The 27,499-nt window shown below is 44.4% G+C and overlaps 1 protein-coding gene across 2 annotated transcripts; it reads right to left on the bottom strand.

Annotated features, from left to right (window-relative positions):
- Nucleotides 1–1,881: 1,881 nt before the first annotated feature.
- On the bottom strand, nucleotides 1,882–27,211 carry LOC117423606 (ATP-binding cassette sub-family C member 5-like). Of its 2 annotated transcripts, XM_034039668.3 has the most exons (30): nucleotides 27,105–27,211; nucleotides 25,440–25,618; nucleotides 21,411–21,559; nucleotides 20,858–21,013; nucleotides 20,309–20,456; nucleotides 15,923–16,156; nucleotides 15,644–15,817; nucleotides 15,225–15,372; nucleotides 14,592–14,740; nucleotides 14,240–14,347; nucleotides 12,018–12,383; nucleotides 11,712–11,783; nucleotides 11,485–11,609; nucleotides 11,275–11,347; nucleotides 10,934–11,137; nucleotides 10,376–10,519; nucleotides 10,149–10,248; nucleotides 9,816–10,000; nucleotides 9,444–9,590; nucleotides 8,830–8,959; nucleotides 8,521–8,674; nucleotides 8,114–8,242; nucleotides 7,587–7,773; nucleotides 7,126–7,215; nucleotides 6,053–6,242; nucleotides 5,720–5,879; nucleotides 5,235–5,313; nucleotides 4,780–4,893; nucleotides 4,002–4,166; nucleotides 1,882–3,520 (listed from the first exon to the last, which is right to left on the bottom strand). In XM_034039668.3, exons 2-30 carry the CDS (start codon nucleotides 25,554–25,556, stop codon nucleotides 3,419–3,421), a joined length of 4,299 nt encoding a protein of 1,432 aa, XP_033895559.3. In that variant the 5' UTR covers nucleotides 25,557–25,618; nucleotides 27,105–27,211; the 3' UTR covers nucleotides 1,882–3,418. The 2 variants fall into 2 exon arrangements, with proteins under 2 accessions (XP_033895559.3, XP_058846425.1); XM_058990442.1 differs by lacking the exons at nucleotides 14,592–14,740; nucleotides 15,225–15,372; nucleotides 15,644–15,817; ... (4 more) ...; nucleotides 25,440–25,618; nucleotides 27,105–27,211 and having other exon boundaries at nucleotides 12,018–12,492; nucleotides 14,240–14,340.
- Nucleotides 27,212–27,499: the final 288 nt, after the last annotated feature.

The raw sequence follows: 27,499 nt of genomic DNA, 5'->3' as shown, positions 1-27,499 counted from the left end.
GATGTTCTTTTAGTGATGGGCTGAGGGACTGTGAGGTCACGCTGAGACCCTCCAGAACTCCCTTCGCATGCAGTGCAACTGGTAGAACTGCCAACCCAAAGCACTCTATAGAGGTTGCATTTCATATAGGACAGCTGCTAAGTCAGGACATGGACCCGTTTTAGACTGGTCACCAGAGTTTAATTAGTCTCAGCCCTAGCACGTGACTGAACTAGTCTCCCTTGGATGAAAGAGAAAAGTTCCTTTTAGAGCTGACTAAGTCCTGGGATCAATCAGTGACTAAGAACCGGAGGAGCCAGACTGAATGGCCTCCTCTCGATCAGAACTTTTCTTATCTAACTGGAGTCGTCCAGATGGTTTAAACTAATTCTGAAATGAGCTGCTCTTTCTTTGAGCAGTCAGTTACAATCCTGTCCACAGTGCACCTCCACAAGGTCAGCAGGAGACAGCTTAGTCGACATGTTGCTAAGCACTTTTTTCTTTGTTTGTTAAACACTGTTAGTAACCCCTGCTGCCACTGGAATCTCAGCTGTGCTGGTCTCGCCAGCACAGCTAACAAGCCAAAGCCCTGTCTAACGCTCAAGTCTACCCACTCATCTGCTGTTGGCATTACTGTAATATTCTACTGTACTGAAACTGAGTTTCTAAATAAATGAATATATTGTAACACAATGTTTGTGAAATTGAAAGCAGGGCTGTCTTTGGATGTGTCTCTTGTAAAACCAAACCACCCGATACTGTGGTTGTCTTTGTTTGCATGTCCCAGCCACCCTTTTCTGTTCTCGGAGTGAATTCCTGTGGCTTGTACTGGCTGGCTCTTTTATCCAGACGCAAACCACAAGCTCATGTGTGCGGTGCCCCAAGTGAAACAGCAGCCGTCTGACAGATAATTCTCACACGCCCCCTCATCTATCAGTAAAGAGATCTTTAAACACAAAATATTACTGAGCCAAACTTCCATGGGCTGACCGGGGACCTTTCCTGACTGTGTGTGCTATTAGCTCCCAGGCTCTGCACTAGAATAGTGGACTGAAAGCCTGTGTAGGCTCACTAATGCAATTCTTCTTGTTTTTTAAATGTAATTTTAAGGGGATGGCGCCCTGTCGAGTGGTGACGGACAAACAAAACAGAAGTTCTATACAATTCCGTGTGTGTGTATGGACAGGTTACCGACCCCTGGTACCTACTTTGTTCCATTTTTTAAATGATTTTTTATTGTGCCAGCCCCAGCACATTGATGACTCGCTCAAAGTAGGAATAAATGACACAAGTGGGCCTACACAGGATTTGCTATCGAGGACATGGGGGTGGGGGTGGAATAAAATCAGAACGTGATAATAAACGAGTTTGCATCAGCCACCATACCCTCTATGGTAGTTCCATAGTAAATATGCTCATCTTGTAGACCAGTGGTACTCGACTCTGGCCCTCAAGATCCAGTCCAGGTTTTTACTCCAAGCAGGTTCTAATGTAGTTAATTGAAGTTACTAAGAGGCAATTAACTCATTTAGGACCTGGTTGGAATAAAGACCAAGGCTGGATTGCATCTCGAGAGATAGAGTTAAAGTACCACTGTTGTAGACCCTTGTCCTTTATAATTCTGAAGCCACTACAGTGAGGTCCTGTTGATGACAGTTCTGGTCTCCAAGCTGACCACACCCTGTAATCTCAGTGCAGCACCCGTATCATTAACATTGCTTATAAATGCGGGAGTCTTCATGCAGAATGAGTTCACTTAAAAAAAAAAAAAAAAAAAAGAGAACTAGGGTCTTAAAAACAGTCAATCTGAAGATGATGATTTGTTTCCTTTGACATGTATGTGAATTATTAGAAGTATTAATAATACATCTTGTTTACAAAACAAATGCACAAACCGAAAAGTCTGGATAAACTCAAAAATAGTTTTATTAAACATTGTATAGATTTCCTCTCCCTTGTCCCCACCTTTCCCTCTACAAGGCATGTATGCAGTCATGCTAAGGCTATCAAAAATATGTCAATGGAAGTAAAAAAAAAAAAAAAAAAAAACTCTTTCACCAGACTGTCCCAGAAACCATCACTATTCTAGAAGCGATCCTTTAGGGGGCTGCTGGTCCCACAGAACAGAGTCAGCAGACAGTTTCCATGGCAACACAAACAGGCGGCAGATCTCTCTTCACACTTATCAATGGACTGTTGTAAAGCCGAGTCCCACAATAATTAGGAAAGGGTCAGTGAGGTCCAGACTGGCTAATAAAGTATATTGAAACAAGCACCTGACATGCAGTGACAGGCTGATCACCAGCAGATGGTAGTGTAACCCAATGCGGAGGTTTCAATGAGCACCGAAGAAAAAGTGGCAACATCAAAAACAAACACAGATTATTAGATAACTGTACAAGGCTCCACAGCAAAGACCCAGCAAAATCACACCCGAAATGCCACTCGATTGAGTCACGCTTCTTAGCAGGACGCAGAGACATTGCTCCGCTGCATGGCACACTGCTGATACATTGAACCGATAGGATTGCCTTCATTAAACAGCTGCTCTTGAGTCAGGGAATGTGATGAAATACCTCCTCTGAGCAGGAACCTGACCGCAAGCCAGGATTTAAAAAACACAAGAATCTTTAAAACGAAGGGAGAAGGGGTAACTCCCACTTTCTCCATGTGCCCCAGTCCCATTGGAGCAGACAGGAACCCTCAAACCCCACCTTCCTTCTCTTTCCCCAGTCCAGCTGACCCTCCTGGGTGCTAGCCATACCTCCCCCTGGCTGTCTGATCACTGCAGCATGGGAAACATTTCAACTGCACTGTCCCCTGGCATGTGATGAAGGACATTCAAAACAACATTATCAGATAGAAATATTTCAGAAGCACGGGAAAAGAAAAGACTGTCGAGCATGACATTAAACCTGCCTCTCGCAGCCATCTAGTAAACACATTCCAGTACAGTGAGGCTGTACAAGTACATGATAAAAACTGTACAACACTGTGAAACACAGTACCCAAATGAAAAAGTACAAATTAAAACATTTTCACAGTAATATATATATATATATATATATATATATTTATATTCTATATACATACATATTGTGTGTGTGCATCTACAGATACATGGATTATGCTTCTTTTTTTATATCTACGGTTCCCTGAACCACGTTATTTATAGGAGTGCATTTAGTATTAAAACATACAAGAAAAACAGTTTGCTCTATAAACAGGCGTCTGTGTCATGACGAGACTTGGGGGTCCCTCCTCCACACACAGTGTAACACACCCGCCCCTTCACAGGGGCTAACAGGAAGGCATGACAAGGCTGTGCAGAGTCTCAAGGACAGGAATCCGCTCTACTGGCAAGAGAAAGATTTCCATTCCCGGGTACACAGGGTCCTTCTCATTCCGTCGCGTTTCTGCACGGCTCGGGTCATGCCCTTCAGCCCCTCACTGTCATCTTGTTATCCACAGCAGCCAGCATGGCGCAGAATCGAGAGTTTTCATTGGCTAAAAGGTTGGAGGGCTCGTCAAATTCCACAACCTGAAGAAAAGACAGAATTGCTTTTATTATTATTATTATTATTATTATTAGCAAATGGGATGGAAATAAGACTCCTATTGCACAGCAGTTTCACCCATTCCAGGTTTTAATACAAGCTCGATTAGCCACAGCTGTGTCCTCTTTAACTCATTGTGCAACCAGGAGTGGATCAAACTGCTATGCAACGGGAGTCTTATTTCCATCCCTGGCTGCTATTTAAAATACACCAGGACTTACGGGACACATAATCTGAATTTGAAAACAAACACAGCCAGTCAAAAAATAAATATTATTGTCTGGTAAAAACTAAACAAACAAACAAACAAAGGCTGTTTGCCCCAACTGGTGTGCGTATAAAACAACTTGTAAACTGTGCAGAGTACAACACAGGTAAGCAATGAGCATGCTTTGAAGGTGTGCGTGCATGTTAAACTGCACTGGTCCGGAATGGAGCGAGTCTCCCGGTGATCTAGTCCGATACCTCTCCCTGGTTGAGCACCATGATGCGGTCACAGCTCAGCACGGTCTGCAGGCGGTGGGCGATGGTCAGCGTGGTGCAGTCCTCGAACGCCTCGCGGATCGTCTCCTGGATCAGAGAGTCCGTCTCCGAGTCCATAGCCGCCGTCGCCTCGTCTAGGATCAAAATCTGAGAATACACAGAGTCTTACTCCCTGTCAACACCACATTATTATTTCATTTAACTTCCTGTACATTCAAACTTCAGGATTCAACTTTTAACATATGGTGAGTGTTTGTAACAAAATCAGAAAAGCCATTATAAAAACAACCCCTCGATCACCATTTCATAAACCACTGCAGCACATATCTGTGTACAAGATTGCATGTGTACCACACATACTGCATACTATGAAATACTGAATATAAAATGGACCGACGCTGCACACTCCAGGACATGTAAACACCAAGCCTAACACCTAGACTCGGCCTGCATGTTTGACAATGGTTAAATGTTTAGGCAAGATTTCAAAACATTTAGCACATCAGTAACGTTTAGACCCTTCGCTATTAAAACACCTCTAATTATTTTTACAGCACAGTATATCATTTCCCATCCATAACCTGCAAGAACATATTATAGGCATCCTACCCTCATCAACCCCCTGGGATACACCGCTCCTAAACTGTCTCTGTACACTGGGACTCTAATGAATCCTCCAGTGTGACTGTGCCTCTGTACACTGGGACTCTAATGAATCCTCCAGTGTGACTCTGCCTGCTCCCTCCCCTCCTCTCCTCACCTTACAGCAGCGCAGCAGAGCACGGGCCACGGACAGCAGCTGTCTCTCTCCCACCGAGAAATTCTCCCCGTTCTCCACCACCTCCGAGTCCAGCTTCAGGGGCAGCTGAACAATCTGGAAGGGAGAGGGGAGCACCATGTTATTATACAGGGATGGAAATAGACTCCCATTGAAATAGACTCATAGTCTGATCCACTCCTGATTTCACTATGACTTTAGTAAGACAACCCCAGAGCTCGGTACCTATACACTGTGGGCTATTCAAGCTCGTATTAAAACCTGGAATGGGTGAAACTGCTGTGCAATAGGAGTCTTATTTCCATCCCTGCTATAGCTGCAGACCGCTGGCTCCCCAAAAACAGAACCATATGCAGCTCTTCCAGCATTCTTCCCATGAAAACTACAGCTAGACATCATTCTTTTCTAAAACGTTCCAAGTTTACATGCACACTTACACACTCCTTCATGTGGGTCCTCTCCAGGGCGTCCCAGACCTGCTCCTCATTGTACTGTTTGAAGGGATCCAGGTTAGACCTGGAGGCAGAAAAAATAAAATAAATAAAACCTGTCAACATCTCACAGAACCGTGCTTCTTAAGAAAACCAACAAACCACATTCTATATCTCTATCTTTATACAGCAGATATATCCTGAAATGTCTTCAGGAAACTTTGGGGGGGAAAAGCAAGTCACTCTGGATAGCCCAGATCCCAGTCCATAACCAGAAGGGTTCTGTAGACTAGTGAAGGGTTATACTGAATGAGTGTGCATTGATGCGATCAGTTTGTCTTGTAGGAAACTGAATTGTGGTTGCAAAGATTAACTGGAAAAACCGCTCAGCTATCCCCAGCTATGGAATGCTGTTTGAGGAGGTTTATCCAGAGCCACCACACTGGCCGCAGTTACACAATTAAAACAGCCTCTGTGTGGATGTTTGGTACCTGACCGTGCCACTGAACAGCACAGGTTCCTGGGGGATGATGGAGAGCTTGCTGCGCAGGTCTGCCAGCCCGATCTCATTGATGTTCACCCCATCGATCTTAATGGATCCGCCACAGGGCTCCACCAGCCGGAACAGAACCACACCCAGAGAGGACTTCCCTGAAACACACACACCCAGCACGCGTCACTGCACCCCTGCTGTTACACCAACGTTTACACTTTCTCTTCACATCTTCTTCAATGGCTAGAATGCCATTGTAATAAAACAGCACATCCCTAACAATGAGCTCAATTAAAAACACTGCTGAAATCCAAGAGGCCACGCGACAGACCTGAGCCTGTGCGTCCCACGATGCCGATCTTCTCCTTGGCCCTGATGGTGAAGGACACTTTCTTGAGGACCAGGGGCAGGTTCTCGCGGTACCTCATCTCGGTGTTGTCAAAGACGATCTCCCCTTCGTGGGGCCAGCCCTTGGGGGGAGCCTTGTTCTTAATGCGGGCAGGAGCCTCCAGAGCTAGAGACTGCGCGTGCGAGAGAGAGAGAGTCACACAAGCGAGGTTCTTCTACTCTTGTAATCTGGATAACAGTGATCCAGATTCTGTAGTCCTATATTTTGTGATCGAGATTACTTTCATCTGGATCGTTTTGATCCGGTTTTTCAGAAAATGTCACTGCTGCATTACATTTATCCAGATAACAAATAATCACAATTACGAAACCCAGTTTTTTGAAGTAGGCTAGTTTAAGAGGCCATTATTTATGATATAACCTAATTTAACAAAAGAAATAAGATTGTGGTAATAATGAGTAATACACAACTATTTAATTTTGTTTTATATTATTTTTAACAAATCACTTTTAATGTTGGTGCACATATAACACATGCAAATAAAGGTTATTTTATTTATGCCTACTTAGCAAGAATTAAATAACTAAATTAAATAAAAATAAAACTTTTGAAAAAAGGTTGCGTTTTTAGACATCTTCTTCATCGTCTTCCTCGTCGGTTGGGAGTCCAGCATCTCTCAGATGAGCTTGTTTATTAAAGCTATACCACTAAATACATGTTTTCCTTTTTGCTTGCATGGATACAAAAAACTTAAAATATGTAAATGCTATAACACTCGATTTGGACAGTGTACGTTTGCTATGACAATGTTCTATGATCATTTAAAAGCTAAACCCAATTGAAACATTTAAAATCGTGACCGGATTACCAAAACAAAATCCAGAGTCACAGTAATCCTGATCGCATTTCGATGTTTTGAAAAACCCCATTTCACGATATAATCCAGATCAGATGCGGAAATCCGATTACCAGAGTTTTAAAAAACCGGCCCCTGGCGTCAATCAAACACTATATTAAATCAGATATCTAGATATAATAAAAAAGCCAACACATACCTTTATATAATGGTTTATTCTCTCCACAGAAGTGAATCGCGCCTCTGTCTCCGAGGCTAGCCGCACAGTGAACTGGAAGAGGCCTGTGAGCTGCAGTAATGAAATATAAAGCAGGTAGCAGGTTGTACAGCTTCTCTGACAGGGTGTGCATTTACTGGCAGTGTTACAACATGAACATTAAGCATCTTGAGGAGCATGTACCCTTAAAGTTTACCACAGTAAAAGCATAGAAACTGTATGCATTGTAAAGCCCTGGGAGGTATATGAAACCATATTAAAAATCATGGCAAACCATACTAAATGCATGCATAGTATAACCATGGGAAAACTGCAAATTTACTGTGGTAAACTTTTATAAGGGCATATGTACACAGCACAATATGTAAATGTTTAATTCAGCACACAGTAGACTATTCCCTGGCTCCGCGTGTCCGGGAGGAGGGTCGAGTGTCCCCACTGACCTGCACTGCGTAGGAGATGGCGAGCCCTGCGTATGCTGGAGGGATCTGCCCGTGCATGAGAACGATCATGAGGCCCGTGATGCTGATCAGAGCCACGCTGATGATGTCCAGCCTCACTGCCAGCCAGCGCATGGCACAGTTGAACAGGTAGAAGGGAGCCTGGTTATCATCCAGCAGCTCCTGGTACCTGAGAGGGGGCAGAGACAAGGAAAGGCATGCGAGAACCGGAATATCCCAGGGATGGAAATAAGACTCCCATTGCATAGCAACTTGAGCCACACCTGGTTTTACTACAAGTTTAGTAGAACACACCTGAGTTTGTTACATGTACACTGTGGCTAATCAAGCTTTTAGTAAAACCTGGAACTTATGCAACAGGAGTCTTATTTCCAACATATTGGCAGAGAACTTCTCGTACACAGCAGAGTTCACGTAAACAGTTTCTATCTTTGAATATAATTAAATGGGGAGTGCAGTGGATATGCAGGGACAGGGAGAGCTGTGGAGCAGACCCGGTAAACACTGACCTGTGCAGGAACTCCGCTCCCTTGTTGTAAGCGTGGATAGTGGTGAGCCCCTGGATGCTGGAGGTGATGTGCGACAGGAAGGGAGACTGGGTGATGTTATCCAGACGCTTCAGCTCTCTGATGAAAACCCTGCAATGAAAATAAGGGGGGGGGGGGTTCAGGGCTTTATCTGGTGCAGCCTGTCTGCACTAAAGAACATGAGGCAGCTTCTGGTAACGTTTTTAGCTGTAGGGGTGCATTTTCAAGCAACTCTCACGAAGTAACTGAAACTATTGACTGAACGATTCACAGGGTGAAAATAACACTCAAAAATCGCTGCCCCCACGACAAGTGGCCTGAAATGTTGCCCAAAGCGTGCAGTGCGTTTCACAGGCTCAACGCAATGGAGGGAGATCCTGATGCCTTACCTGGAGACGATGTGCAGGATGATGAAGAGGATGAACAGGGGCCCGACCGCCACGAGAAACCAGGGGAACACGTAGCCGATGACGCCCAGGCAGAAGACCACCAGGATGACATTCTGAATGAACATCTCAGCCTGGAAGGGCAGCCGGGTGTCCACTGTGGAGCAGGGAAGCAGACCAGATCGCACGCATTCACAAAACAGCAAGGTGGTACAGGGATCAAGCGTGATGTTTTGATTATTAAACAAACTCCCCAATCTTATCCTTTCAGTCCCTGCACCTGTTCATCGTTCCCCCAGGGCTGCGTCTTACCTTCGTCCATGTCTTTTGAGAAGCGGTTGAGAATGCGCCCCGCGGGGGTCGTGTCAAAGAACTTCATGGGACTGCGCAGAATCTTACGGAACAGCGCATCATGGAGTCTGGTGGAGGCCCGGAGTGTGCCCTGAGTAATCACATTACACATTCTTAAATCACACAGGTCAAGCACAATGCAAGAACAGATCATATTAAAACTGCGTTTAAAAAAAAAAAAAAAAAAGGATTCTCAACGATAACTTTTGGTTTGTATTGATTAGCGAACAGCAAATCATTTTTATTTTATACCACCAATAAATACTCCAAGGATTCCACTGTTCCAGATTGCATTCAGTTGAAGGCCTTGCCAGCATACTGAATAATATCTGGAGTTAATCGGTGCACATGCAGGGATGGAATTAAGGCTCCCATTGCCTAGCAGTTTGATCCATTCCTACCAATGAGTTTACTAAGACTCACCTGAGCGTGCTACCTATACGCTGAGGCTAAATCAAGCCTGTAGTAAAACCTGAAATGTTAAACATTACTTCTCTATTAGGAACGCATCAGCTGCGGTTGGCTCAGACTCCTGGCACTGCACCCCAGGGCACAGGCAGTGCTGGGTAGCGTACCTTGACGAAGGCAATCCCACGCACAAACTTCAGAAGCAGCATGAGGACCATGGAGAGGGTGTAGATACCGGCGTAGTACTGCATGTGGGGGTTATCCTTCATGCTGTCACTCAGCACCGTGTCATTGCCCAGCAACACAGACGTGTTCTACACAACCAGATTAAAAAAGTTTAGCACAGGACACCGGACTGGGTTTCTAACAGATTCTCCTATCTGCTGTACATATGTTTTCCAGGACCCCCCTGTAAATGAGGCCTCCGTCACAATGGGTAAAATCCCCTGGTTAATAAACACAGAATGAACTCTCTCTGTGATTTTATTACATGCCAACAAGGTTATTCTTAAATCAAGGCTGAAGTCCTGCGCTCTTACCCCGCTGCCCTGCTTGATCCAGTAGCTCAGCCACCAGTTGCTAAAGGCGGTGCTGCCCACGTTGAGCACAAAGAGAGCCAGGATGAGCAGGAAGGCCACGGGGCCCCCAGATGCCTGGATGTAGGCTCCGTACACAGACCAGGGCACGGAGCCCGTGCCTTTCTCCTCCACCAGCATCAGCTGACCTGGGGGCGGGGCAAAAGTGTCAGCAGGGTTTGTGGAAGCTTGGCATCGCGCCTTCCCAATATCCTACCCACATGCTTGCTCCTGGGTGAATTCAGGAACTTATATACACACACACCACACAAGAGGGAGGTACCGAGAGACTCGTACCATCATCTTTCTTAACCGTCTTCTCCTTCTTCACAGACCCAGCCTTGGGTCCTTTCTCTGGGGGCTTCTTCAGGGAGTTGGTGTTCTTCTTGTTGTTTATCTGCCAGAGGCAAACATCTTAATTTGCTGTTGTTTCTCCCAGTAATACATGCATTCAAAAACAATTAACCTTCAATTTAAAACTGTATTCACAGAGAGTATGAGTAACACAATAGCATGTATCCTACCTCAATGTGAGGGGCCTCTCCCAGCTGCAGGTTGTTAAACATGGCAGCATAATCCCCATTCAGACCCATCAGATCCTCATGGGTTCCCTTCTCTGTGATGCTGCCATCCTTCATGAAGATCACCTCATCACAGTCCACCAGGTACTGCAGACAGACAGACAGGGAGGGACACTGTTAACCTCGTCCATGCCGTGGCTCTGTCGGCTCTAATGCAGGGATGGAAATAAGACTCCCACTGCATAGCAGCTCGATCCATTTCTGGTTTTACAATAAGTTCAATAAGACACAAATGGAGCTTGTTACCTATACACTCTGGCTAATCAAGCGTGTAGTAACTGGAATGGGGGGGGGGGGGGGGGGGGGACTGCTATGCAATAGGAGTCTTGTTCCCATCCCTGGAATACGTGCCGTTATTTATTAGAAAGAGAACAGGGAATGGTTACTCAGAGACCCGAGTCTCATTTCAGGATGGGCAAGCAGCAGCTGCAGCAGCAACAGCAACAGCAACAGCAACATTACAAACAAATGGCGGGCAGCAGTAAGACTCCTTGTGAATACCTGGAGCTGGTGAGTGACAAACAGGATGGTTTTCTGCTTCAGCTGCTTCTTGATGGCGTTGTTGAAGATGTGGTTGCCCACGTGTGCGTCGAGTGCGCTCAGGGGGTCGTCCAGTATGTAGATGGCGCGGTCGCTGTACAGAGCCCTGGCCAGGCTGATGCGCTGCCTCTGCCCCCCACTCAGGTTAGCTCCACGCTCCCCGACCTGCACACACACACACACCAGACACAGGTGAAGTCGGGTCCTCCTGCGGTGTGCTGCACAGCAAGAGTGGCCCTGCAGGACTGTGACTAGCCACCCCTGCTGCACAGAGTACTGTCCTGTCAGTGAGTGATACTCACCTCCGTCAGGTCACCATTGGGGAGGATGGCCAGGTCAGTTCTCAGACAGCAAGCACTCAGCACTGTATTGTACCTGTATAGGGAAGGAAAGCACATTCATGTGGAAATTCTGGAACTGAAAAAGAGTTTGTTTTTATAGGCTATATCTGCTCCAGCTGTCCATCAATTCTCTGCTGTAGGAACTGTGGCAGTCTCACCGCCCCTCGTTACCTGTCCTCCTCATACTCCTTCCCAAACAGGATGTTGTCTCTCAGGGAGGAGTTGAAGATCCAGGCCTGCTGAGCCACGTAGGCAAAGTCCCCGTTCACAGCGATACTGCCGTCCAGCAGGGTCATCTACACAGGGGCGGACACACAGGACACGACTCAGCCGTGCAGCTCACTCCCTTTTCAACCAAAAACCCTATCGTGAAAATCTGCAGGATTTTTTTTTCTTACCTGCCCCAATATGGCTGAAATCAGAGAGGTCTTTCCACTCCCCACACTGCCACAGATCCCAACCAGCTTCCCCTAATTTGAGATAAAAACCCACAAGAATCTGTTAGAAACATAGAATAAAACACCACGTAAAACCTGAATATTAAAAAAAAAAAAAAAAAACACACACACACCACCACCACACACTAGGCAAATAGAAAGGGGACATAAAACAAAACCTATAAAATAACAACAATTCTATTTCACAGTGTAGGTGCAGCACTTGAATGCCCCCGGTAGCTGGGTGCTGTAGTACAGTTCCCTCACCTCCTCGATGGAGAGCTCGATGCAGTGCAGAGTCCTCTGCAGTCGCAGGCTGATGCTCTGGATCACCTTGTTCTCATCCCCTGGGCTGTGCTGCTCGTCACTGTCCAGCAGCAGCTGTCCTTTCTGCTCAGCCAGCACTCCCTGCTTCCCCTGCGCCTTCTCCTCCTCCTCCTCCTCTTCCTCCTGCCTCTTCCGGTCTCTCCTCTTGCCCTTGTCTTTCTTCAGTTTCGGGGTGCCCTTGGGCGTGGGGTAGGCGCTGGTGCTGGACGTGTCCCACGCCAGGCTGGCGCCTGTCAGCTCTATGGCATTGAGGGGGTTCGATGGCTTTGTCCTTATGATCTGAACCTCCTCCATTAGAAATAAACTCTGAACAGGGGTTGTGAGAGAGGTGCAAAGACACAACAGCTTATGTGTGGGGACATGCCAGTGGCACAGGCAGAAAAACACAGTGTCAGGATAAGAGGGAGGAGAGCTGCTGCTGAAGGGCAAAACACAGCTCATTAGTGGAGACTGGTTCCAGGGACCATACCTGTGAGCTGCTTACTGATTTCAAGTGCAAAGCTGTGAGAAAAAGCCCAAGAGACTCACTTCAGTGCCAAGCTTTTTTCAGGATTGTGTTGCAAACGTTTTAACAGTTATGGTGGAACCAGCCATTTTTTAAAATTCCAATTCTTAAAATGTGTAAATGGTAATTATTAATGATGTAAATGGGTTGTCTCCAATACACAGGACTGTAGAGTTGAGCCTACTTCACAAGGAACAGGTCATGGAGTTTGATGAAACCATGGATTACAAATAAAAGGCATTAAAACATTTCTGGTAAGCATATTTAAAATGTTTGTTTTTTACAGGTACAGTTATCTATTACAATCTATTCAGATTTATTTGCCTCTGGCTAGTGCAAAGAATCAACTGTAGTGAGCACAGGATATCAGAGGTTTGTAAAGGGAAGAGAAATATCTATATAAAATTGTAAAACGCGCAGAGGACCACGATTTGTTTCCCTCATCCAATTCTTTTGTCCTCATGTGAACCTCAAGGTTTCTTGGTGAAGATGATCTGACCAGATATAACAGGCTGTTCCAGCACTCGCTGAGAAGGAGTCATGGCTGTTCTGTATTCGATCGGTTCTGTATTTGATTTGCTGTAAAGCTACAAGAGTGGCACCCATCATGTACTCTTCAGACCCGATGAATCCCCTGAACACCCCCGCCCCTTTTAAACTCACAGTCAGCTTCATGAAGTTGACTAGCTTAACAAATAAGAACAAAACCCTCTTGGTGTGGATGAGGCGCACATTTAACTTGTGCAAGCCTCCTCTGCATGGATGCAGTTCTGTACTCTGTAGCAAAATATGAATGCTGCATTGTAAAAGTAGGTCAGCCTCACTGCAGCAAAACAGGTAAATAATACAGAGGCTTATTGTTTGCAACTCGGCTCTGCTTTTGCCCAATGCCGTCCCCATGCTTTTACTGTGCTTTACGAGCTGTTTATTCGTGTGTTACTCGCTTTAACTAAAATATTCTGCAGGATTAATAAAAAATAAAAAAGCCACACACAAGTACGTTACATAGAATTCTTCAGAGTATTAGACTAATCCCGGAGGGTCTCGAGGAAGCAAACAAAACTATTAATTAAAACAGCAGTTTGTGAATGTCCTTGCAAAAAGAAATAATGGGATATGGGTGAAAGGTCCTTGCAGCCAATGCTAGCTGCAGCACGATACCCCAGCAATGCGCAGCGTGACACCCCAGCAATGTGCAGCGTGACACCCCAGCAATGCGCAGCGTGACACCCCAGCAAAGCGCAGTTCATCCCTACAGTACGATACAACTAGTGTCCTGCCTGCCAGCAGCATGAATAAAAAAGCAATGCAAACTCAAATTCACCGTAACCTTAAATGGCAGTCTTAGCTTGGTTCCCATTTCAAGTAGTTTTATGTATTGTTATTCCAGCCAGCAAAATTACAAAAAGGAAAATAAATGACCCATGACTTTTACTAGTCCAGCATTTGAGTACTCAAAACGTATCTTTAATTTGAAGTTCCCACCTCTACAATGTCAAGATTTGAAAGAGATACCTGCAGTTGTATGGAATTAAATTACTACCTATTACAAGTGAATGATAAAGATGCATCCAAATCTGAAGTGCTGTTATTACCTGGTGAAGTACTTTGACACAGAGACACTGGTCAGTGAAAGAAGGTGTGAAAGGTGTCTTACCTTAAACCTGTCTACAGCCACGGAGGCCTCGGACAGAGACTTCACAGAGAAGGGGGTTACTTTGAGAGCGAACGTCATGGCATTGAAGACCGTCACAACAGTGAAGGCCTGGAAAAGAAAGAAATATGAACAAATATTTAACCAACAAAACCACACACACACACACACACACTCTTGAATGGTACACTGGACTGTTTGCTGCTGTGTATATATTTGATCTACAGTACATATAGATCTATCCATAGATTTCTATGCAGTACATTTGAATGGTCTCCAGTTCTGAAGTTTGAGAGCAGAGGTATTAAGATCCGTCACTGTTGGGATCACTGCCCCCCTTGTCTTTATTCAGTACCTGGGCTGCGGTGAGGTCATAGCCCAGCAGCATGTGCACGGAGAAGGTAGCCACGCTGGCAATCACCACCACGATGGGAGCAACCCCCACCGTGATGCTCTGGAAGTACCCGGCACGCTCCAGGATCCTCCGCTCCTCCTCGCGGATCTCTACAACGGGAGAGGGGGGAGCAAGTCACACACACACACCCCACTGCGAGTTCAAAACTACAGCATTGTGCACGACGCAAAACACTGCAGACTGATCTAATAGGTTAATGGACACTGAATAAGCGGTATTTAAAGAGCTAGATGTCATGAGGTAAGCAAATTAGGTTTTAGTATCATAGTAAAGTATTTGGAATAACTGAGATAATGTCAATTGTGACACACCCACAACCGCCTCCACTATAAACGTATCAACAGGGATAACATTAGAATGGAATGCAGATTGGATTGGAACATTGGTAATGTTAGCAGCACATCTTTGCACAGAGAGGAAGGGAATGCACAGGATTTTAAAATGTTCTAGTAGAAATTCACACGTGGAATAAAGATAACAGATTTCTGACAGGGGATGAACAGACAGCCACAAGACCCAATTCTTTTTATAGGTCACCAAGCAGCTGCAGAGGTAAACTGAACACACACTTACTCTGCACAGCCTGGGAAAACGCTTTCACCCAGGCATACATCTTTATGAACTTGATGTAGTTGAGGATTTCATTCATCTTCTGCACCCGCTCATCTGTCACCGCGACCCCCTTCCTTCTGAAATAGGCTGTGAGTCTGGAGACAAACATCTGGAGTGCAGGAAAGAGGCTCAGGTAAGCGCGGACAGTCAGTAATCATTCATTGCAACAAAGCCACATAGCATAAAAACACCACACATTTACCATAATGCTACCCGACATGCAGTACATTTGCTGCAGTTTTTGTTTTCTTTTGCATTCCGCAGGTTAAGAACTATTTCTGCATTCATGCAAAGTGATCTGCATGCAAAGAGATGCTCTACCCAGAAGAGTGACGAGGGTCCGTGAAACAGTCAAGCCATTGCAATACCTTACCACTTACCATGGCTGGGTAGAAGAGAATGAAGACCGCGGATCCCAGTAAACTTGTAGGTCCGAGAACGATCACATTAAAAACCATCCCGAGGATTGCTATGAGCGGGCCGCCGGTCAACAAACTCCCCACCGCGGCAGCTTCGAACATCCGCAGACCGTCGTTGGAGCACATGTTTATCAACTGGGAAAAAAATACAAAAGAAGCAGTTAGGTTTCACCTCCTACGAAACCAAACCACTGAACACCACACCTGAGTAACAGTGACATGGTAGCCATCAGTACCTACCTCGCCCATTGACTTCTCCTTGATGTTTTTCAGCCGGAGGATCTTCTGGAAAGCCAGGGTGAGGATTGCCCCTCGGAGCCGGGTGCCAGTGCGGTAGTTAAGGGCCCAGGTGAGGGCCAGAGACCAGGACCGGATCACCTCCGTCATGAAGAGCCCGAGAACCAGCAGCAAGCCGTAGGCGACACGGGGCTCGCTGTGCTGTGTGTACTCCAGCAGACCCTTCACCACGAAGGCCTAGGGGAGGGGCAGACAAGAAACAGGGCGTGAGTCTCACCCACCGCAACACGCCGACATCTACAAATACCAGCTATACAATTTAAAAAACAAATACAAGCACACACAATGGCTTTCTTCCCTTCAGAGTCTGCTAAATCTTTGATCAGTATTTGAAACTACACAGGGAAGCTAAAATTGAGCAAACTTCTATCTTTAAAAAGAAAACCAGAGATGGCTGTGAGAACGAACAGTCAACAAAAACTGCTAAAGCGACCTCAGCAATCTGCGATGTACTGTGTGTGTGTATACATACATATTTACCTTTCTTTCGTTTCTATAAAAGATCCTTTGAAAAGAACAAAGAAACAATGAAAAACACTGACAAGCATAATAACGTTTCTCATACAAAGGCAGGACAGGTTTCATTCTATTGAATACATTCTTCCCAGTTTGCTTGGCTTGTATCGTGCGGACAGAAAGACATTGTACCTACAGTCAGACTGGGGAGGAGGAGGGAGAGGACAACAGGGGGCTTTGTTTGTTTTATCCCTGGAAATAAAACATCAGCAGTTTAAATTATTATACAGAGGGAAAAAAAAAAAAAGAGATCAGAAAGAGAGAGAGAGAAACAAAAGACAGCAGAGTAACTGATGAATCTCATTGAATCCCGCCCCCCCTCCCCCCATCTCACCTCCATGAATAATATCCTCTACTCAGCACGTGCAGAACCAGGAGAACAGCAGCCTCTCATCCCTGTACATTCAGGAGCGCGCACGCACACACACACACACACACACACGCGTAGGGACCGGCAGCAACACTTACTGAATGAAGGACAACAGCAACATTTTATTTGAAATATTTAAATTAAAAGAATCAGAACACGTAAAATATCCACTAATGCATTTTCAAACAAACACAATTTATAAAAAATAAAAATAAAGGTTTGTGGAGAGCAACATTTTAGTACAAATTTAACAGATCAAACAGATTTAACAAATCAAGAATATAAACAGGACAGCAGTTGTCACAAATATCATGCCATACATTTTCACAGCAGTTTGAACCCACTTTACAGACACATTGGCGGGATAAAGAATGGTGCAAACCATTATTTTCTGAACGCGTTGGAACGCACAGGTTTCAGTCTGTATTTATTCCAGATGGAAAAGTGTTTTGACACTATTTCCACATTATTATTCCCTGGTTAAAAGTCTGCATGAAGCACAACCACGTGGCTACTCCATCAAATCTGACATTAAATCAGGGGGATCAAACTAAAATGAAAGCAATGAAAGCTGCTGTATTGCTGGGGTGGTTGGCATATTAAAACAGAAGATCTGCAGGCTGTTTTTCTATTGTTCTTTCTGGAGTTGCGTTCCTCCAGCTTTGACATTGCACAAGTGACCAAAGTCAGAAACCATAGACAGGCACAATGTGAAAGTGTAGGCTTGCAGAACACTTGGAATCAAGAAGAGTCTGCATTCTTATTTTGCATGGGGTCTCCCTCCACTGCTTGAGTGATCTGTATGAAAAACCGCAGTCGACTGATCTTATTGATCAGGGATGGAGATTTCCTTCAGTACAGTAAAATGACTGGCAGGCAGTTACCCTGGGCTCTTTATTGTATTGTTGAGATTAGGAATACGCAGGTTTCCAGGAAAGCACATCACAGTCAAGTCTTTCTTTTAGAAACACTGTTGGTCTGATGTCAGCAAGAGTCCATTATATCAAAATATGGCAGGATACAAAAAAAATAAAGTTGTTGGCGAACACACACAAGACCTTTATAACAGAATAGCTCAACATTTGATATCAGACAACAATGTTCATCTGTTATAAAAACAAAAGCAAGCATTTAAACATTAGTGATTCCTGATGAGGAGTCTTCCAGAATTAAATATTTGTAAAAAAAAAAAAAAAAAAGAAAGAAATAATATGGATTTTACAGGGTCATGATTTGCAAAGATAAAACAAGTATCTACAGTATATAAAACATAAATAAATAGTGTGTATATAAAATAAAGAAAGAAAACTGGTTGCTGTAAGCATTCCTGTTTAATAAATGTCACCTTACCTCTCAGGCTTTTGCAGTAGGTTTCTGCCTGGGCGCCCCTCTTATTCCCTCAGTGGAATACGGGTATCCTGTGAATTCTAAAGAACAGCTTCTGTCATTTGTTCCACTGCAGGGACAGCAGTGACTTCCATCTTCTGTCCCTGTCTATCTCCCCCCCCCCACCTCCCCCGCCCCACTCTCCAGTGAGAGCACCTGCAATCTGAGCAGACAGAGGCAGAACAAAGCTGGAATAATGAAGGGAGGGGCCTCGCTGTGACACGCACTGAGATACAGTACAGTAGGGTGCTTGGCTATCAAGTGGCCTTCCCTTAGAAAAAGTCACATAAAATCTGAAAATTACTGTCTGGGAAATATGCGAGTCTGACTCCTTTAACTGTATTGTATTGCACATGGTATGTATAAATGTATTGTATTGCACATGGTATGTAATCTCTTGTATCCCCACTCTCCAAGGGGGAGCATCTGGAACTGGCTATACAGACTCAATGGATGGTCACAGTTTGAAAGCTTTGCTATAACTTACCAGTGAGATATGAACAACCTTAAAACTCACCCACTTACCCTCTCGTAACTGTTTCTGTATAATAAGTCTGGTGCAGCAAGAGCCTTCCTGAACACTACTGCAAATGCTTCAGTGTAATTAACATTACATTTAAAAATGATTTTCATGCAATGTTCTTCTATTACAACAGCTACACTTGAGAGCGAGTTCCGATTGAAAACAAAATGCAAAAGCTAGGATGCTCATGCAAACAAACCAGCACGCCTTCATTTTTCCAGTTTTGTTTCTTTTTAAAATGGATTTCGTGATGATGATTTACAAGCTGGTTTGACCAGAGTGTGAACAGATTACAATAAACATGGATTATGTGGGATATACACCCTAGTGATCTCAATCTCTGGGCTGCAAAGACTATTTAACAGTCTCTCTCTCTGGGTCAAAACCCTGTTCAAAGCAACTCTGACTGAGGGAAAGAGATGGCCTGCGTGTGAATCTACAGTTAATTCCACAGTGAAATGTCCTGCATCCTATCCACTGGGTCTGTGATCGTATGGAAGAGTAATGAACCCTGTCTTATTGGATTTGTGGTTTCTAATTTGGGGTGGTTCTGGTTCACGCTGGGGGAATGGGCTCTCTCTGGTGCCAATGAGAATCCAGCTCTGAAGAGTTCATCAAGACAATGAAGGAAAAGAAACTCACTACATACCCTGGAGTGAAACAGTGACAGAAGCTCTTCTTGGTGTGTTAACCCTGACACCTGGAGAAAGACTTCTCTAGACACCTGGAAAAAGTCTTTCACATTATTTTATTTTTTGTTACTTTGTTTATTATGCGTCTAAATAAATCCCAATGAAACAGAACCTCTTAATTCTGAAATCAAGTCATTTAGTTGATAAGACTTATTAAAAAACACAACAAAAAAAACACAAACAAGGGGGCAAGAAGCACCAGCCCTTAGAAGAATGTTAAAGAAAGAAAAAAATAAGCATTTGCAAACAAAGGAAAAAAAAGAGGAAAGCACAGGTTTCACTGTATCAATTACTTTGCATCGTTCTGGGCACAATAATAAAGCAATTGCTCTATAAACAAAATAAATATTGGTTACAAGCAACCTAAACTAAATCATGAACACGGATACCAATGACTTTCTGCTAATTTGACAGGTAACTTATCTCTGTCAACCGGGTCTACTAAAATGAACCGTACTAAAACTAGCACAGAAACGGTCTCTGCATCGTTGTGCACAGCATTCCTTTGTATGGAATAGCACAGTACAGATGCCTATATAATCCCTAACCTACAGCGTGTGTTACTGTCCTCTACCCTTATCAAGCATCCAGGCCACTGATTCTGTAACGTGCACACTTGTGCTCCACGCGACACCGATGTGGTTCACACATTCCTGGCCTGGATTGCATGCTATATGCATTGCCTGAAGTAGCAAGCAGTGTGTATTCCACACTGATGTAGTTCATCAAGGCTGAAGGTAGGTTTAGACCGAGTTTAGCACTCCACCCTCAACCCCAGCGTAGACAAACTCTCTGGGGTTTGAACAAAGTTCAGTTTTAAAAAAACGGGCGGATATACTTACTGGTCCAGTGAAGCCTGCTAGCTGTGTGATCATAAGGGAAACTATAGAGATGAGAATCCTGGTGCGGCAGAACTTCCAGACCACCCTCCTGAGAGAGGCATCCTCCTCCCCACAGTCCCGGAGCTCACTCTGCCACAGCCGTGCCAGCCTGCAGAGCACAGGGGGGGAACACAGTGAGAAACCAGGGCAACTGATCTAGAGCTGCACGAGCCCAAGATCGGGAAGCAGCTCTCCTCCACAGCAAGCAGGCACAGACACCCAGGTGAGGGGCAATGGTGCTGGTGCCAATTGAAACAAACAAATCAAAGCAGCAGCTTCTTGAATCTGTGCTGGATTGCTGCTCACCCCGAAGACGGCAGCTTTTCAGAGCAGCTGTTTCTTCAGCGGTTTCAATCACAAAGGTGCTGTTGCTCACCTCAATGCGAGAGCCTGCTTGCTGTGGTGCAAAGCCCAATACCTGAATAATCAGTTCATGCAGCTCCAAAAACTGTAATTCCCAGAAACTGTTTTTAACAGGGCGTGTGAACCCGGACAGCCCCAGTGCCTTACCTCCTGCTGTTGTGCTCTGAGCTCTCGAGCTTGGACAGTGCCCAGACATCCTCGAGGTTCAGCTCTCCTTTCTTATGGGCTTGGGCAGCCACTGGAGTCAGCCAGTTAAATGTCATTAAGGAGAACAGGCCAGCATTGTCTACGGGGTGCTTGTGTCTGCAAGAGGAAGACACACAGTCAGCGTGCTGCATTGAAATCTCTATAGCTAAAATCTGTCCCATCTTCTACAGTACAGAACGGCCTCCAAAATGCTTAATTAATATTACATCAAAATAAGTATAAACATCTTCGCAAAAGACAAAAAAAAACAAACACACACAAATATAAATCTACAGAATCCAACCTAAATTGCAGAACAGTTGGAGCTAAAAACTACAGTGCAACACCAGGTGAAGCAAACTATTGGAAACACAAACTGGGCATTGCTCTCCAGCAGCTTAGCAAACACCGGACATTTCTACTTGTTACAGCTACAGCATTAAGAGCAATGCCACAAGAAGCAGCGTTTTTCCTGGCAGCTTGTTCCGCGCCGCCCCGCCCCCGGAACACTCACTTGGACGTGGTGCGGAATGGTTTCAGCAGGTTGATGCTCTGATGGTACTTGCTCTTGGGATTCTCCTCGTCCAGGATTTTAAGCTGCTCCAGGGACAGCCCCTCTGCTCGCGCCGCTGTCTCCAAGGCATCCTGGCACACAGCGCGGTTCTGAAAGAGAGGGAACCAGATGTGCCTTTCAGAACCCATTCCTGCTTTATTAACACGGACACACATCGCTGCGATACAGGTCGGTATATACTGTAGAAGCAGTTATAATAGCATGTTAAAGTTTAAAGTGTTTGGTAAGCACCTGCAGACATTGCAAGTAAAAAATAAAATGAAATATATAAAAGCTTAGGCAGTCTTATTAAAATACTTGGATTCCTCTGAACCATGGTGCTTTTCAATAGATCGATGACAAGTGTGGAGTAGTGGTTAGGGCTCTGGACTCTTGACCGGAGGGTCGTGGGTTCAATCCCAGATTGGGGACACTGCTGCTGTACCCTTGAGCAACGTACTTAATCTAGATTGCTTCAGTAAAAACCCAACTGTATAAATGGGTAATTGTATGTAAAAAAATAAATAATGCGATATATGTATAAATGTGATATCTTGTAACAATTGTAAGTCGCCCTGGATAAGGGCATCTGCTAAGAAATAATAATAATAATAATAATTATTTTCAGAGCATGTCTTCAGTCATGTGTTTATCTGAGCTCCTGGGCCTTTGCAGGTTAAGATGCCCCTGACTACATACAGTTCAATTTGAAGGTCAGATTACAAGTCCAATCAAAACACAGGCAATTCGACCACAGAGAAGAAAAAAAAAAAAAAAAAAAAAAAAAAAAAAAAATCTACCCTGTGGCACCCTCTATCAGAAAAACAAACCAGATCAGCCTGCTGTGCCTAGAATATCCACAGCTTCCAATGAGAGCCTGCTGGCAGGGAGGCATGGATTTAAACATGCCCTGCAGTCTGAGCATCATTCATTTAGAGACAGATTCAGTATTTACCAGCGCACCCACAGTGCCTCAAACTGCTTAGGAGATTACAGAACAGCGCCAGCAGTGACCTTCTACTGCAGTCACTGTCTTTACAGTACAGTCTGTCTTCAATTCAGAAAGGTCCGCCGATAGCCTACCATTGTGTTCCTTTAGTGAGGACTTCTTATTTAACTAAAACGACAGAATACAAGAATAAGCAACACTATGTTCCAACAGCATGGCTAATTCTAGGATCAAGGACAGATAATGATGTCCTTGCTTCCACTCTATAGAAGATAATCTTTGCAACTCAGCTGCTTCCCAGACACAATGAACAATGAACCACAGCCTAGTCCGAGCCAAACAGGAATGCTGCCAGGATTCTAATCACTGTGCCCTGCTCTCTGCTCTCTTGAATACAGTGGAAGCACTCCCCAACCTAGAGCTTGCAATGCGCACCGGCCCAAACAAATCGAAACGCATTCCCAATGCATCCCTTTCTGGTTTGCTGGTTCGTTTGACAGCGCTTCACAGGGATCAGATCTCTTTGGTATGTTCTCACGCACATCAAGCCACCAGCACAAGCTGGCTCCGATTTCCTCACCGGTTCAGCACGCCCTGCAGCTCATTCCTATTTCTATCACGCACGTGCGCTGTAAAGAACCATAAAGAACATCACAGGATGAAAACCAACCACAAGCCCCTGATCCACCTGCATGGGAAGAAAAGGAGAACATTCAGGAGCTGGAATTGTTAATCTGGTAATAAGTTCTATTTATTCAAATTCTGTAGGAACTCTAGCGATGTTGTCTAGAGTGCTTGCTTTACAGCTCACAGCAGTAGTGGTGTAAACTGACTGCATGCCCAGTCACACTGATGCAGAAGCACTCAGGAAGGATGTGGATCACACCGAAGTTAAACAGACCAAGCTTGAAGCTTCCTGGGAGGCCCTTCAACACAGCGCCACTGGCTGCTGGTAGAGGCCGGGAGCCAATGGAAAGGTGCAAAAAAAAAAAAAAAAAAACACACCACACACACTCGCCAGCCATTGATAAAGTGATTCCTGGAAACTTTACCAATCAGCTAACTGCAGCGGGTGGTGCTGACGGAGTGGGTCTTGTCTCTAGGGAAGCATGAACGAGACAGCCACTGCAATGAAACAGCAGAAAAAAAAAAAAACACAAAATAAAAAAGCACAGATGCCCTCTGGCAGAGTCATTCGGATCCTGCCGAGTCATTGGGAACAGAGAGGAAAGAAAGGGTGGGGGGGGGGGGGGGGGCTGCTTCAGCACTCAGCTGCTGCATGCCAACAGCACTTTACTGCAGTCACCGGCTCGCAATGCTGCACAAAGGGTGGCTTCTTCAATCTCTAGAAGCACAAGAGATACACAAGAGCAGGTTCCATGTTTCTGACTCAACAGAAGGAAAACCATTATCCTAGGGTTCTTAATCTAGATGTTAAAACAAAACTGACAGTACTGCAAATATTTTGAAGGAATGGGTTGCAAAAGAGTTACTTTAAAGTTAGAAAAATAGATCTTTACTTGGAGTTGCGAGGAGCCCCTGTCCTGCAGAAGATGTGATCCTTCAGTCTTCAGGCTCAGGAGAAAGGCAGCTGCAAGCTGGCACATCACACTGTGTTATTTCAGAGAGCCTGATAATCCCCCTCTGGGTCTGTGACAGATATCTGATAATATCTTCCTAATTAAACTGCCAGGAATCACATTCATTACACAGCAGGCGGTGGGTGCTCTGAATTATACCACAGTGACCGACAACTGGAATCTGAATTGAGGCAGCAGGAGGAGGTCTGTAGGGCATGTCCTCAATAATAGGGTTTGAACTGCAGTCGCTTGTTCCAACACCTGCAAAGCACAGGAGGTGCCACACAAGCAGGTGACTAGTCTAGGGGTGTCCAATCAAAGTCCTGGAGGGCCATTCCAATCCAGGTTTAACAGATGCAACTATATAATTAACTACTTAGGGTCTGGATGGAGGTTTAAATGTTGAATTGAACAATTTAGAGCAGGGCTGGAACAAAGGCCAGGAGTGGAAGAGCAAAATTTGTACTTGTCAATCTAGGCATCCATCTAAATGGGATTGATATGAAATTATTATTATTATTATTATTATTATTATTATTATTATTACCCTGGTAAAACTGCACAGTAACTTTGCAGTATTCTCATGTTTTCGCCATGGTTACGCCATCCTTTTTTTAAATGTTATTTAATAAGCTTTACTGTACCTCACTGTGCTTTATAACAGTTTACTATGCTTGCACTACTTTTAGAAGGACACTGGCAGGATACTCAAAACAGTAGAACTAGCAAAATATACCACTGTACTGTACTGTACTGTACAAGGCCGTAGCCAGCTATGAGGCACGGGCCTCGGCTAAATTCATACAATTATTTATTTAAGCTCTCTTAGACGTTGCTTAGCCGCAGTGCCTCTGATTTTTCATGGCTGGCTGCCCTGCTGTATATTTGAAATAGCTGAACACACTGAGTGCCACTGTCCTGATTGGAGAACAATCTTCTCTTCAACTATATTGTCATGATAACTTTACTCGAATTCTGTTAACCGTAAAAGTCTAAATGTGTTCGGATTTTGTGCTTGTGCTTTAGGAGGCTGGTGTGGAGAAGCACACTCACCTGTGCTTTAGGAGGCTGGTACTCGGTTTCACTGTGGAGAAGCACACTCACCTGTGCTTTAGGAGGCTGGTACTCGGTTTCACTGTGGAGAAGCACACTCACCTGTGCTTTAGGAGGCTGGTACTCGGTTTCACTGTGGAGAAGCACACTCACCTGTGCTTTAGGAGGCTGGTACTCGGTTTCACTGTGGAGAAGCACACTCACCTGTGCTTTAGGAGGCTGGTACTCGGTTTCACTGTGGAGAAGCACACTCACCTGTGCTTTAGGAGGCTGGTACTCGGTTTCACTGTGGAGAAGCACACTCACCTGTGCTTTAGGAGGCTGGTACTCGGTTTCACTGTGGAGAAGCACACTCACCTGTGCTTTAGGAGGCTGGTACCTGGTTTCACTGTGGAGAAGCACACTCACCTGTGCTTTTGGAGGCTGGTACTTGGTTTCACAACACTCCTGTGTGTTTCTCCTGGCCACACCCCTGTACCCAGGACTGGGGAGTACATAGTCTTTGCCCAGTTCAATGCCTTTCATATTTCTTCACCGACACAGGGCAGGGTTTCATAGATGGGGGTGAAGGGAGGTTTCTCAAAACGCTAAATAAAAATATTTAAAAAAAAACACCAGTAGTAGAAAGGTCACAAATTATTATGCAGATTTTCCATTCCGTTTTATTCTGCTTAGTGATGTTTTATTATTAACACATTCAGTGGTTTAGTTACAACTGCCAGGAAAGCAAAAGCAGGCAAACTTAACTTGCTTTACTGCATTGAGACTTCAGACAATTCATAATGGGAAACTTCTTTAATTGTGTTCTGTACTGAACTCCTGCACATACAATTATCTGCAAGGCGAACAGGGATTCAGTTATATTACAAGATCCAACCTGTCGGTACACTGGAAACCCTCTTTCGGGCACCTCATTGCAAAAAGAAGAAAGTTACCATCACTTTTACAGTCATCTGTGGGACACGTATGTCCCTTGTATTAAAACCGTACAGTATTTACACATGATAAATGACCAGACTGGTCTGTAACGTTTTAATAACCAGGGACAGGAAGGTGTTCCAGTATGACTATTTTTCTGTCCCCTGTCTTGTTTTACTAAGCCTTGCAGTAGCGGTGTTCCTGTAGCAGACTCTCTCCATCTCCTCATTCTCATCAGTGAGCAAGCAGCTTACTATCATAAGGATAACGAAAACCCAGTGCTGCTCCCTAGACCTGGAGTCGCAGGGCCCCTGCGTGGATCTGTCACTGGAATACGCGTCTCTTCACAGTCTGCTTGAACTTAACACATCTCTCTTTACATTACTGTTCTTACATGCGGGTTTATTAAAACAAATATCAAGTTTAACATATTAAACACATACAAGAAACACGCCAACGCGATTACAAGACCGGAAAAGGCCTATAATACTGAATCAGTTTAGCAAATAATTATTCACTTGTAACGCGTATATCTGAACAGTTCTAGATGATGTAATTTTTCTGTATTTATTTAAAAGTAATTAATAAACTGGCAACAGTCTTTTTGTGGCTCATTATAATTTGTACTGGTAATAGGAAACCTCAAAAAGACTGCTGCCAGTAGATTTTCTACTGGGTCTGACCACCCCGTAATGTAATACCAGAAAAAATACAGTAACGGCCTCAAACTGTAGCTTAACGACTAATATTATATATATATATATATATATATATATATATATATATATATATATATATATATATATATGTGTGTGTGTGTGTTTTAAATATGTCCTAATAGAACATTTATCATTATTAGTAATACAATAAAACGTTATATTTCTAATTGTAAAAAGAATAACTTAAATCACAATTTTTATTATTAGACTACTGATAATAAATGTCAATAAATTCATTTTCCAATCATAGTAACAAATAACACGTATTGTGATTTTCTTTCTCCGACCGAAAATCAAAATAGTAAAAACCGTTGAATCCCCCGTAATAAAAAGACAAAATGTTACTATAGAAAATTAAATAAGTCCCCGTTTAAACGCATCTGTATGAAAAAAAAAAAAAATTAATGATTAATTTAGTTTCCCAAGCAACCATTACCTGCTCTCTTCAGTATCCTATCACTGCAGATCCAAATAATCACCGAACGAGCAAAACAACATCGCTTATAAACGAGTCGTCGGGCACCGCTGTACCGGAGACTTCCCTGGGAACTGTAGTCTCAAGCTGAGCGGAGCAGCCGTCTGTCGCACTTTCCAGGGTAAAAAGTAGAACTACAGTTCCCAGGCACCCCTTGCTCACAGTACGGGGAGGGTGGTACTTTCACAGTCGTCGCCGAGAGGAGGGGCTATACTGTGTACGCGCTGCGGCCGCGCGCATTACGGAATAAAACAGCCAGTTGGAATAAAGGGCGCGTGCACGCGGCTACCTGGAACGGGCACTCGCCCGGCAGGTACAAAAACAGACTTGATTTTTAACAGAAACTGCGTATTTTA

Source organism: Acipenser ruthenus, chromosome 17, assembly GCF_902713425.1.
Source record: "Acipenser ruthenus chromosome 17, fAciRut3.2 maternal haplotype, whole genome shotgun sequence".
Classification (NCBI taxonomy): domain Eukaryota; kingdom Metazoa; phylum Chordata; class Actinopteri; order Acipenseriformes; family Acipenseridae; genus Acipenser; species Acipenser ruthenus.
Note: the sequence above shows the minus strand (reverse complement) of the source record. Positions and strands in the feature narration are given on the sequence as shown.